At 39.6% G+C, this 13,986-nt stretch overlaps 1 protein-coding gene across 6 annotated transcripts in view; it reads left to right on the top strand.

Moving 5' to 3' along the window:
- ACACA (acetyl-CoA carboxylase alpha) overlaps positions 1 to 13,986 on the top strand; it is a 246,989-nt gene that overhangs the window by 176,323 nt on the left and 56,680 nt on the right. For all 6 annotated transcript variants that reach the window (XM_084864172.1, XM_084864177.1, XM_084864175.1 and 3 more), the window contains 4 exons: positions 4,023 to 4,292; positions 7,163 to 7,260; positions 12,279 to 12,399; positions 12,948 to 13,058. In XM_084864172.1, the coding sequence (XP_084720298.1) occupies positions 4,023 to 4,292; positions 7,163 to 7,260; positions 12,279 to 12,399; positions 12,948 to 13,058 (600 nt within the window). The remainder of the gene's footprint in view (positions 1 to 4,022; positions 4,293 to 7,162; positions 7,261 to 12,278; positions 12,400 to 12,947; positions 13,059 to 13,986) is intronic.

Below are 13,986 nucleotides of genomic sequence, written 5' to 3'. Positions count from 1 at the left end.
CCCTCATTTTACTGATAAGGAAACTGAGATGCATAGAAGTTAGTAACTTAGCTAAGGTTATGTGGAAAGAAAACTAAATCTCTGTTCTGGCAGAGTCGGATTCTATTAGATTTATTGTCAGCAAATCTGGCTTCTGAATCTGTGCCCTTCACCTCCACACTATTTTGTTATTGTAGTATACATACAGTTTTGTTACACTGCTTCCTCATATTTAGTATTACATCATAGGCATTTTTAAATGCTATTTATAGTCTTCACAGTCATCCTTTTATAAGGCAGTCCATATCAATAGCAATGACCTCACTAGCCAATTTACTTTCCTTCAAAAAAGTTTTCACGAAGACATTTATTATTTTAACTTTTTGTCTTAAAATATTTTAATTTATAGAAAAGTTGCAAAGATAGAGAATTCCCATATACCCTTCAGCCAGCATCTCCTAATGTTTACATTTTACATATCAATAGTATAATTATAAAAACTAAGAAAGTAACATTGGTACAATACTATTCAATAAAGTACAGACCTTGTTTTGAATTTCACCAGGTTTTCCCAGTAATTTTCTTTTTTTGTTCTAGGATCCAGTCCAGGAAACCATATTTTGCATTTAGGTTTCAATGACATGTATGTGTGTTATAGTTGATACTTATCTTTCCACAGTGTTTCAGCTAATTCGTAACAACTATAAGGAATGGTTAATTTTTCTGTGCCTTAGTTTTCTCATAGCAATAATAACAGCTGTTTTTTGAGTTAATAATAATCGCTATTATTTGAGGACTTTTATAAGACAGTCTCTGTGCTAATCTAATGTGGTGTTCCTCACAACAATCCCTCCAGAAAGATACGTACTGTTATCCCCATTTTATAATTGAAAAAATTCAGACTAGAGAAATTTAAATGACTGGTCCAAGGTTATACAGATAGTAGAAGGCTGAGATTTGAACCAACACAGGCTGACATGCCCAACTTAAACTTTTAACTTTAAACTTTTAAATGTTGATCATGTTGGTGAACATTTAATATAGTATAGCATGTCATAGATGTTTGATTAATGGTAGCTATTAGTATTCTTGGTATTTAAAAAAATAAATAGTGCTGAAACCGGTTTGGCTCAGTGGATAGAGCGTCGGCCTGCGGTCTGAAAGGTCCCGGGTTCGATTCCGGTCAAGGGCATGTACCTTGGTTGCGGGCACATCCCCAGTAGGGGGTGTGCAAGAGGCAGCTGATCAATGATTCTCTCTCATCGATGTTTCTAACTCTCTATCCCTCTCTCTTCCTCTCTGTAAAAAATCAATAAAATATATATTTAAAAATAAATAAATAAATAAGTAGTTGATTAATGATTAGAACTGTTGTTCTGTGATCCCTAGAGATATGGACAATGTTGTAAGCCCTTGGTGATGACTGTTTTCCAAGTATAATATCATTTTAAAAATGAAATGACTATGGAATCAACAAATAATTATTACTCCCATATTATGTGTAGAGACCCTGCTAGGCACTGGAAATGATATAATGGCTCAAACTGGCAAGCTCAAAGCAGTCCTAGGCAGTATATGATTAATTACCAAATAAATTCTCTACATGAAAGTCTTAGTAGGAGATCAGAGAAGAAAGGGGTCACTTTAGGGTAGGAGAAGCTTTAGTAAGGAAATGGAATTTGAATGAACCTTTTTGAATGGGTAGGTTTAAATAGGTTGAGAAGAGTGAAAGGAACAAAACTGGATGATGTTAATTCTGAGAGTTTGTACATCAAACCTATAGGTGCTATTAATTTTGTATGTGGGGACACTGAGGCACAATGAAGTAATTTTCACAAGTCACACAGTTAATAAGTGATAAGGCCTGGGTGTGGATGCGTTTGTTTGACTTCTAAGCCAATGCTACCATTATACAACCTATCATTTGATTAGCAATAATATCTAATTTTTAGTGTAAATTGAGCAATAGGTGCTTTCTTAGATATTTATCTCTTCCACTAAGGAATCTCACTATGCTAAGACTGGGCTAGCCCTCTCCATTCTGTAAGGGTACAGTTTTAGGGGAGAGGGAGACCATCAATGAGGAATTAACTTTGGAAAGAACATTGATATAGAGTAATGTGTTCTTGATGCTGCTGGGTTGACACCTAATTAGAAGTCAATATTGTAAGCTTAATGACCTGGCCAATTGCTGAACTGACTGCGGTAGTGACACCGTTAGAGTCCCCAGGTAATAACAAAAGATAAGAGTATTATTTGCCTGCCCAGTGCCACCTAGACACAATGTTTGCATTAGCATGCAAATGCTGAAGTAAATTCTTCAGGGCTTACCTCTAAGCTGCTGCTGGCCTGGGTGGCTAAGGTTAATATATCACAAAATTTGGTGTAAGATGGGGTCTTTCTAACTACAGATGCATTTAGAGAAAATAGCTTTTTCTTCCTGAGTAACAAAAGAGATGTTGGGTTAGAGGGCCACATGAGCAGGCAGGTAAAATATTTCTCCCACACAGGCGTTCTCTTAACCAGCTTCTTAAAACCGTGACCAAAATTACCCTGATATTTGGGGTTTCTCTTTACTATTTTTTTTTTTTTTTTTTTTTTTTTAGATTATCTGTTTCTCTTTCCTTTCTCTCTTTAATGAGCAGATAGAGTAGTATCTGATTTCAGAAGGTGATTGGATTTTTTTTCTGTGTGTTATATCCATTTTTTGATTTGTATTTTGCCAATGGTGTAATACTTTAAATAGCTTATATTCATCTGTAGGTGCTTCAAATATATATTTCTTAGTGCCGAGTATCACAAATAGCTGTGTGGGAAGCTTCAGCCAGCCTGATTACGGTGGATGTGCAATTGGATTGAGGAATGTGTACTCAGAGCTTATGATCACTGGCCCGCTTGAGTCTGGGTGATGCATGTGGCTTTCCAGGGATGCTGCTATTTACATCTGTTAATGGTCCTTCTTGATGGCCGGCTCCCCAATGAGGTGAAATGCAGCAGCCTGGGGATGAGGGACCATCGTTGCAGATGTGGCTGGGCTCCATTAGGCAGGGCCAGGAATGCTCATCTGGTGGGCTTTGTGTTTGGAGGCGAGTACTGGGGGTGGGAAGGGAAAGAAGATAGAAATGGGAGGGGGGTGGAAAACATTCTTTATCCAGGTATAGGGAAACAGACAGGCAGACATGAAAAACTGCAGCTGTAACTGGAATGTGAGTGAACAGGAAAGAGATGGAACTAGCGAATAAACAAGTAGTAGGATTGACTAGTTCTCATACAGAAGGAGATTAAAAGAGGAGAAGGCCGTGCGGATTTGGGAAGAGACATGTCACCCCTGCCTTTTAAGTCAATATCATTTATTTGTGTGGAACAGAGAGCAGAGATTTACATAGATCATAGTGCAGCAAGAGATTAGTTCCTTGCATCCTTTGGTTTTCCGGTTCTGGGAGAAAGGGACAAGAGATGCTCACAAGAAGGCGAGGCACAGATATATTACATTCTTGCAGAAATGGAAGATACCTGAAGCAAGCCACATGCTAGAGGACAGTGAAAGGATGCAGAATCACAAAAGTTATGCAGTCTGTGAGAGGTGATCCTCTTCCTGTCCTTCCTTATGTTGAAGATTTCTAGGAAAGAATCTCAAAAAAAAGAAAAGAAAAGAAAAGAAAAGAAAAGAAAAGAAAAATGAACTAGTGTCTTAGATAATATAGTAAGTTCAGGAGTTCTGGATTTAATTCCCAGTGCCATGGCATTCTTCCACAGGGATTCTGAGTACATTTTGGTTTCGGTTTCTTTTTTGTTTTGTTTTTTACCTCTTTGAGCAGGCCCAAAGATGGAATTGAGGTAACTGAAATACACAGGAAACCAGCTGTTTTCAACATGATCTAAAGAAATATGCTAGAATATGTCTTCTAGTTTCTCACAGGGAGCTTGGCTCTTTAGCAATGTGTATGCATAGCTACATGAAGGCTGTGTCTGATACATTCAAGGAACCCACAAAGAAAATCAGCATGTAAGAGGTTCATATTTGTTTGTTTTTGCTCTTGTAGATTGGCATGGTGGCTTGGAAAATGACCCTTAAAAGTCCTGAGTATCCAGAAGGTCGAGATATCATTGTTATTGGCAATGACATCACATACCGAATTGGGTCCTTTGGGCCCCAGGAGGATTTGCTGTTTCTCAGAGCTTCTGAGCTTGCCAGGGCAGAGGGTATCCCACGCATCTATGTGGCAGCCAACAGTGGAGCAAGAATTGGATTGGCAGAAGAAATTCGCCATATGTTTCATGTGGCCTGGGTAGATCCTGAGGATCCTTACAAGGTACAAACTAAGGAAAAATAATACTTTAATACACTATATAGTTATGCATATGTGTGTGTGCATGTGTAGAGAGGTGGGGGAGAGGCAGAAGTTTACATTTGAAAGCTAGTATTGATGTTGAACCATGTTGGAAACAAATTGTCTCTCAATATGTTCACATGGTTTTTCCTCCATCTCTGAAGACACATTGCTGATTTTCTGGTTGAACACTATGTGAAATAGTAGGTATGTATTAGCATGTGACATGCTATACAAAAAATGTCTGTCTTTAAACTATCCCACTGTGGCTTCCGGGACTTATGGTCAGTCATCAGCAACATCCCTTATATCCTCAGCTTCTTCTCTGATTGTTCTCCAGCCTGTATTCTACTTAAAACCTGCCTTTCCTTTCAATATGTTGCTTCCTTTGTAGCCCTCTTAGGAACTGAGTGATTCCTCTGTTTTTGTGTTTTCAACCCTGGAAGGGGAATAGCGTCTTCCTTGTGCCTCGTTGCTTTTTCCAGACCCTTTTTCCCTCCTTTCTCTCTGAAAACCTCTGTCTTTGAATCCAATGTCATCAGACTGTGCCATATTGCTGCTGCTGCTTATTATAGTGCTCCCCAACCTTAGTCACTCCCTCTCGACCTTTGCCTCTTTTAGTTGCTGGGACATCCTATCCTCTCATCCCCATAATCTCAACTTCAAGCTTCCCTTTCTTTCCTACTCCTCCATCCTATCTTTGCAGCCCACTTTCTTCAGCAATCCTTTGAACCCACCAGGACCTACACCTTTCATTCGTTACTCACTTCTTCCTTAAATCCTCATTTTATTTCTATCCAGCTTAAATTCTAAGGTCAATCCTAGGTTACTTATTATAATCACATTATAGGTACCACCTTTCTTATACCCTCAACTTTTTGGCTTCTGTCTTCGTTCTGCTTACTCTATGCCTTTACAACTCTTGTTTAAATTCAGCTCTCTCCACCTACTCCCATACCTAATCCTACTTAGCTAAACATTGATAGAGAAAAATACAAAGTGCTATTGACTGGTCTTTAAATTGAAGTTTATCAACCTTTTGAATGATAGTCTTGCATCTTCTTCTCTCTCCTCAAACACCTTCTCCCATCCTCACTCCTAGCTGATGACCTTGCTGTCCAATTTACTGAAAAACAAAACAAAACAAAAACAGAAGCAACTTGAAGATAGCTTCCACAAGCTCCCACATATCTGCATTTGTGCTCTTACTCTCCATCGTTTCTCCTGTACTTTGGGAGAATGGTCCCTGTTCCTATCTAAGGCCAATCCCTCCTCTTGTTTACTTGATCCTTTCTCTTCTTGCCAACTTAAAGATGTAGATCAACACTTCTAGCCTCCCTCCCCCCCAACCCCTACCCCCACTTCTTGTATCATAATTTTCCCCCTCTCTATGGGGTCTACCCCTTTAGCATACAAATACTTACCCTGAACCTGCTAGGCTCACTCATGCCTTAGTACTTTTGCACTTGTGGTCCTTCTGGTTAAAATGTTTTCCCTCCCTCCCCCAATATCCTCATGTCTCATTTCTTCAGTTCTCCATGTCTTTGCTCAACTGACACTTTCAGTGAAGCCTTCTTTGGTGATATTCTGTTTTATTTTTTATAAATCATTCCCATTACCTATGTTTTACTTATTTAGTTTGTACATGTTCTCTCTTTTTGTTTAAAATATATTTTATTGATTTTTTTTACAGAGAGGAAGGGAGAGTTAGAGAAATAGAGAGTTAGAAACATCTATGAAAGAGAAACATCAATCAGCTGCCTCCTGCACACACTCCCACCGGGGATGTGCCTACAACCAAGGTACATGCCCTTGACCAGAATCGAACCTGGGACCCTTCAGTCCGCAGGCTGATGCTCTATCCACTGAGCCAAACTGGTTTTGGCTGTACATGTTCTCTCTTACTAGAAGAAAAGTTCCATAAGGCCAGGAATTTTTATCTGTTTTGTTTAAAATTTTCCAGTGCCTAGAACTGTATCTTGCACAAAATAGGCACTCAATAAGTATATGCTGACTGGCATACTAATGATACTCAGTGCTACAAAGTGTTATCATCATAAGTCATGCAAAATCAATGGCAGATTCATGTCTCTTCCATATTATGTTCACTGTGTCTGCCTAAATGTAGCTTTTAATTCATTGAGTTAAATGGTGGGCATAATTTCTCAAAGTATTTAAAATCTTTTTCTCTGTTTACTTTTTTCTTTTGGCTGAATGACTAATTCACTTAAATTAAACACACTATCATATAACTACTTTGTATGTGAGTATATATTTGTATGTATAAAAGTAAATCAATTATGAAGTGTTAGTATAATTTTTAAAATGTAAATAGGCATTAGGAGTTGTTTATTTAAAAAAGCAAAAGGCTTGAATTCAGTGCTTACTGATTATTAGCACTGCATAGACTTCTGATTTTATATTGAATATTCAATATTGTGATTCTTTCAATTATCCCACACCCATTTATATTTTTATGATATTATGGATTTGAGAAAGTGAAGCATAGTAATTTACATAATTCTTTAATTTTGTGTTTATGTCTTTAATAGAGGTGTCACTAGAGATCAGAAAGTGACCCTTTAACCCTAGTGAAAATGAAATAAATGGAATACATTTGGCATTGAAGCTACAAGACATCTTGTTTCAAGGACAGACAGTCAGTGACTGGAGAAATAGGCACTTCCATCTTTCAAAGGAGAACTGTCTATGCTAGTAATCTATTAGTAACTCTAAGAAGTGATGTGGCAATTTAAAGCTAGCTTTGGAACAAGCTGCATTATGCATGCTTTGCTGTGTCTTCTGGTTATGTGGTGATGGCAGATAATGAGTTAACTATTTGTGCTTCACAGGGATACAAATATTTATATCTGACCCCTCAAGATTATAAGAGAGTCAGTGCTCTCAACTCTGTCCATTGTGAACATGTGGAGGATGAAGGAGAATCCAGGTAGGTATATATGTATCAGAATAATTTGGCCCTGGATTAGAGGAAGGAGAATGTGGTTATTTTTTCATTACTATCTTGCTAGTCATGACCTTGAAGAGCAATGAAGATTGCTTGTTACATATTTAGAGGTTTTCGGTTTGTATTTGAGGTCTACCACTTACTAGCTGAAAAACCTTAATTATATTTATAATATTTATTCATTTTATAAAAGTCAGAACATGTAAACAATTATGAATAAAAAATAAAAAGCTACAATCCTATCTAGTGACACATTATTTATTAATGTTACTTTTCAATTATAGTTTACATTCAATATTATTAATTTCAGGTATACAGCATAGTAGTTAAACAATCATATATCTTACAAAGTGGTTTACCGCTGATATTTTAAGTACCCACCTTGTATTGTACATAATTATTATAATATTATTATTTTTTTGTATAAACATTTAATCACCTTTATTTTTTGTTTGTTTGTTTTTGTTAATCCTCACCTGAGGACATTTTTCCATTGATTTTTCCAGAGAATGGAAGAGAGAGAGAAAGACAGAGAGAAACATCAATGTTACAGAAACACATCGATTGGTTGCCTCCTGCAGGTGCCCTGACCAGGGTCCGGGCCAGGAGGAGCCTGCAACTAAGGTACATGCCCTTGACTGGAATCGAACCCAGGACCCTTTGGTTCGCAGGCTGATGCTCTATTCATTGAACCAAACTGACCTGGGCTATTACAATATTATTGACTATATGCCTTATGCTGTATTTTTTTTTACATTCCCATGACTGTTTTGTTACTACCAGTTTGTAGTTCTTAATCCCTATACCTTTTTGACCCAGCCCTCCAACCCTTCTCTCCTCTGGCAATCATCAGTCTACTCTCTGTATCAATGAGTCTGTTTCTATTTCGTTTGTTCGTTTATTTTGCCGAGAGACACAATTATTAATGTGCAATATATTCTTGCTGTCTTTTCTCTATATGTATTTCCCCCCTAATAATTGGGCTATAATAGGAAAACTTTTGTTAATTTGTTCTTTTCACTAAAAGTTATTTTGGGAAACTTTTTTAATATCTAAAAATATTATTTGAGAATGTGATACTTCATGGTTTCATAGTATTTCATTGTAATGAATATAACATAAATGAACATTCAAACTATTCCAAACTTTCACTGTTAATCTCCCTGGGTTAAACATTTGTTATATAAACTTTTAGGAATATCTCTATTTCCTGTGGGTTAATTTCTGAAAGTGAATTACGGATTTAAAAATATATCCATTTTAAATATATTTTTATGCTTTCATATTGCACTCCCACCAGTAGTTTATAATACTATTTGGTTTTCCTCTTTGATTTTTCTCCACTCTTGCCAACATCAATTATTGTTAATTAATAAAATAGCATATAAACAATTTGTTATTTTAACTGGTATTTTTAAAATTACCAATGAAGTTGGTTAAAGCAAGTTGTTTTTCTTTTCCGAGCTTTAGTTTCCTCATCTGTAAGGTGAAGGCCAAGTAAACTAATATACGTAAGGCCCTTAGCATAGCATGACCACATAGTAAACAGTAAAAAATCCTGGCTGTTGCTGTTATTGTCTTTGATAATGGAGGTGGTGTTGCCTATCACAGTGGATTGTTGTGAGGATCAAAAATGATATATATGAATGTGTTTTGTTAATTTGTTGCACTATGTAGAGATTTTTATAACACTAGAGGCCTGGTGCACAACTTGGTGCACAGGTGGGTTCCCTCTGGGTGGCCTGCAAGGATTGAGCCAAAACCTACAGCCCAACACCACCTGCAGTTCCTACCTACTGCTCCTGCTCATCCCAGCCCCACTGTGCCTGCTGCGGGCTTGTGCCCAATCAGTCCCGATCAGGAGAGGCTCACCCTGCCATAGCAGAGCTCGCCAGCCATGAGCCCTGCATCTAGTACCCTCCAGGTGGTACCAGAGGAGGAGTGGCCTGTGAGATCAGGCTGAAACTGGCTCTTCGACATCCCCCAAGGGGTCCCGGATTGCAAGAGGGACAGGCCAGGCTAAGGGACTCCATTGGTGCACGATCGGGCCGGGGAGGGACCAAGAGAGGGCTCCAGGGTGTGTCTGATCCCTCTAACTCTGTCCCGTTGGCCGGAACCCAGCAGCAAGCTAACCTACCGGTCAGAGCATCTGTCCCCTGGTGGCCAGTGCACATCATAGTGACTGGTTGACCAGTTGACTGTCTTTCTCCTAGTGGTCAGTGCACATCATAGCAAGTTATTGAGCAGACTTAGCATATCATTAGCATATTATACTTTGATTGGTTGTTCGGTTCTGCCATTTGGTCTATTTGCATATTGCCCTTTTATTTAAGACTAGGAGCCTGGTGCATGAAATTTGTGCACTGGGGAGAGGGGGGGGGGGGAGGCTGCCCTCATCCTGGCCTGCATCCTCTTACAATCCAGGACCCCTCGGGGGATGTCCAACTGCCATGGGGAGCAGGCCTAAGCTGGCAGTTGGACATCCCTCTCGCAGTCCATGACCCCTCATTTCTTGCCACCCACTTGTTCGCTGCTCCTTACCACTCGACTCACTGCTCCTTAGTGCTGCTGCCACCACTGCTGTGCTTGCTAGCTGTGAGCCTGGCTTTTGGCTGAGCGGCATTCCCCTGTGGATGCACATTGACCAGCAGGGGGCAGTTCCTGCATTGAGCATCTGCCCCGTGGTGGTCAGTGAGCATCATAGCAACTGGTCATTCTGGTTGTTTCACCATAATGGTCCCTTAAGCTTTTATTATATAGATTAAAGTTTAGTACTACTTTAAAGAATGATAGCCTCAATGATAGAAAACTCATATCATAGAGCAGAATGTGAGAAATTTCCACTCTTTTCCATGTAATACAATGGAAGAAGAGGGCACTTAACAGATCATGAACACCTATGAAATAATGTGCAGGCCTCAGAAGGGAAAAGATCTGCTTTGAGGGAAGGCTGACTGGGTCCATGAGTGTTTGTGACTGTATGGCTTATGAATTTTATAAAAAGAACACATTAATCTCTCTCCGCCCTCTGCTAAATTAATGTGGCTCATTAGCTCCTTAGGGAAGATAAGTTTTACCTCTAATGTAACTCTAGAAGCTAGAGTCTAGATACAGAGCCAGAGGAGGAATTGGAGAATTTTGGGGAGAAGCTAAAAATAGAAAGGCAAGGGAAACTGGGAAGCAGAGATGCAAAGTCACAACCAATAGCAAGGACAAAGAAATGGAATTGATGGAGGGCTAGAAGTAAAGAAGGGAGCAGAGAAATATAGGGGCAAAAAAAAGTAGTTTAAGAGCCACTATGGGATACTTATTTATTATTTCAATTTATAAAACTATGCCCAGTGCTTGGGCCTTCTGGGTACACATGGAACAATAAATAATATATGCCCATCTCTACTTCTAACTTTGTATTTTTTCTTTCTTTTATTAGTTGCATTCCCCATCTCCCATTTCCCATTATCAGTTATCACTCCTAATCCCCTGCCAAGAAGACAGATGAGTGGCTCCCACTGGATCCACAGGATGCTTTCTGGACAAGTTGGCCAGCATTTCACTTCTACACACATCCCACCTGCCCCTCCAGAGGCCTGTAGCCAGGAACCCTCGTGCATACATTTGATATTTACAGAGAAGTAGGGAGAGGAGTGCATCGTCTTGACTTTCCCCTTCATCCCTGTCTTAGAGAGAGAGAGAATGTTTGATTATAGAATGTGGGCTTATTCTCACTACACCTCTAGATTTTTTTGTTCCAATGAAACCTTTATAAAAAATTGATGATTTTTAGCCGAAACTGGTTTGGCTCAGTGGTAGAGCGTCGGTCTGTGGACTGAAAGGTCCCGGGTTCGATTCCAGTCAAGGGCATGTACCTTGGTTGCGGGCACATCCCCAGTAGGGGGTGTGCAAGAGGCAGCTGATCGATGATTCTCTCTCATTGATGTTTCTAACTCTCTATTCCTCTCTCTTCCTCTCTGTAAAAAATCATTAAGATATATATATATTTTTAAAATGGATGATTTTTTAAAAAATTGATGATTTAATGGCTATTGCTTATTGTAGAAATGTGCATTGATTCTGCCTCTAAGAAATTTGTTCTAGAAATTTGTTCTAAAATCTGAGTGCCATCTATGTGGCAAACCCTCCCCTTGTTGCTTTAACTCTTGTCAACTCTTAGAGTTAGACACTGTTATCCCATTCCCCATTTTGTAGAAGTTACTGTTATCCCCAAAGTCACATTGATATGTGTGTGTCAGAGCAGGGATTTAAATATATCTACTTAGTTCTAGATGTTGCTCTTTTATACCATACTAGAGGCCTAGTGCACAAAATTCATGCATGGGTGCCGTTCCTATGCCTGGCCAGCCATCGAAGCATGAGCGTCTAGTGTTGAAAGGCAGGACCCAGCTGACCTCTGGGCCCTGGGACCCCAAGGTCCCCGTGCGCTCCCCTCTGCCTGAGTCATCAGCCCCTGCCCGGCTCCTCAGTGATTGTGAGCTGAGCAGCGACCCCATCCCCTGCTGCTGCTGCTGCTCCTGCTGCTGGTCACTGTCTGTGGGGCGATTGGTAGGCGATTGGGCCCTGCTTGCACCCGCCTTGGCCTGACGCCATCTGTTCACCTGCTCCACCATCCTGTGTGGTCCTGCTCTCATTGGGGCCCACTGGGGCTGACAGCACCTCCACTGTCGCCTGCTGCCAGTGCCGCATCACTGATTCCTGCCATATTCTACGACGCCCTCTGGTGGTCAGAGCATGTCATAGCGAGCGGTCAAACTCCTGATTGAAGGGATAGTTTGCATATTAGGCTTTTGTTATATAGGATTGCCTCTAGACAAAGAGGAACCAAGCTATGAAGGAGAGATACATGAATAAAGATTATAGGTTATATATAAGCTTCCAGAATGCTTTCTGTATGCTTTTAGTAGCCTTTTAATGGTGACTGTTCTTTTAAAAGACTGTTGCTATTGTGTTAAACCGTCATAATTTGGCATGTCTGTATCCAATAGGTACAAGATAACTGATATTATTGGGAAGGAAGAGGGCCTTGGAGCAGAGAACCTTCGAGGTTCTGGAATGATTGCTGGAGAAGCTTCATTGGCCTATGATGAGATCATCACCATTAGCCTGGTAAATCTTGCCTGAATGTGAAATTTTTGAAGAGCTGACTGTGTAGCTGGGATTTCTTTTTGCCCCATCCCTCTATTTAATCCAAAACGAGAGCATTTCTTAAAACTTTTTATATCTACAATTTGATTTTAATTGTAGATAATCATGGGAAGATAGGAAATAATTGAATTTCCCAGATAAACTTGATACCTACTTTTAGCCTATAGTTTAATTTATTTCTCTAAATATTCTATCAGAGTTTTAACAGCTTAAATTTCTTCTCCTCTTACTACGTTCTTTGTTCATACCTCTCATATTGATATCAAGCAACTGTGAAATGGGCAAAAATGTGAGACATAAAGGAGCTAGTACTTGAATTGCTGTATGAGTTCTATATCTTCTTTTCCTTGACCAGGAAATTTCTATTTTTAGAATTGCTGTTTAACAAGTTTTATAAAAGCAGTATTTTTTTTTAAATTTCTGTTTATGTGAGTTTTACATATCTGTGCCTTAGTTTTTGCAGCTTAGGAGGGGATATAAATATGTGACTTGCAGAATTTTTTTTTAAGGTTACATGCCGAGCCATTGGAATTGGGGCTTACCTTGTCCGGCTGGGACAGAGAACCATCCAAGTTGAAAATTCTTACTTAATTCTGACAGGAGCCGGGGCCCTCAACAAAGTAAGTTTCTAGGGGTTGGGGGAAGTGTGCGAAGCTGTCTGCAGGTTACCGCGAGTTCTTAATTCAGAATCCTGGTTGGGAGGATGCCATACAAGCCAGCCTTCCCCAGTCTGTCTCTTCCCCTTTCCTTCCACCTTCCCTACCCATTGCCTTGCTTGCCGGTTCATTCATTTATTCAACAAATATTTTGAGTATCTACTATGTGCTGAGCACAGTTTCAAGCCTTGTGGATATGTTAATGAGCAAACCATATAAAACTCCTGCTCCAAAGAGTTTACATTCTAGTGTTTTTCTAGAAAGAGAATTAATTGAATGCTTCAATTCTGCCCTCCCCCTCTTTTTCTCATCTATGAGTAAGGGAAATGATCTCCATTTCCAGACATAGAGCTGTTCTCTGAGGATATCAAGTTTTAATGTGTTGAGAAGTCAGTGAATGTACCTCTCAAAAAGAGCACGTAACGTGGTTCCTTGTGCATAGACAAAGTACTTGGTAAATAGTGAATGGAAAGATCGGTGGATGGACGGACAGATGGCTGGGAAAGGGTATAACATAGAGGCTTATCTTCCCTTCAAAAGAAATACTTGTGCCTTTTCAGTCCAAGCTCATTGGGGCTTTTCCCAAGGCTGGGAATATTAAAAGGTGTGATGTGGTCACTTTTTATAAGACTGAAAACTGCCTAAGAATACCTGAATATACCAAGACAATGTAGTTCTGACTTCTCTGCAGGCATAGGAAAATTATTTTCTCTCCAGAGCCTAGGGATATGTAATAGTCTGGGACAGGCTGGCTGACCTTATACAACTCATATAACCCCTCAGCTCCTCAGCTTTCTTTATCTATCAGACGGGTATAATTTATACTTTTGAATAATGCTGTTGAGGTCAAACGAGAAAACATAAGTAAAAGTACCTAGTACCTGGCACAAAG

This window comes from Pipistrellus hanaki (genome assembly GCF_964339955.1).
Source record: "Pipistrellus hanaki genome assembly, chromosome: 16".
Lineage (NCBI taxonomy): Eukaryota > Metazoa > Chordata > Mammalia > Chiroptera > Vespertilionidae > Pipistrellus > Pipistrellus hanaki.
This window is presented reverse-complemented; position numbering and strand designations above follow the sequence as displayed.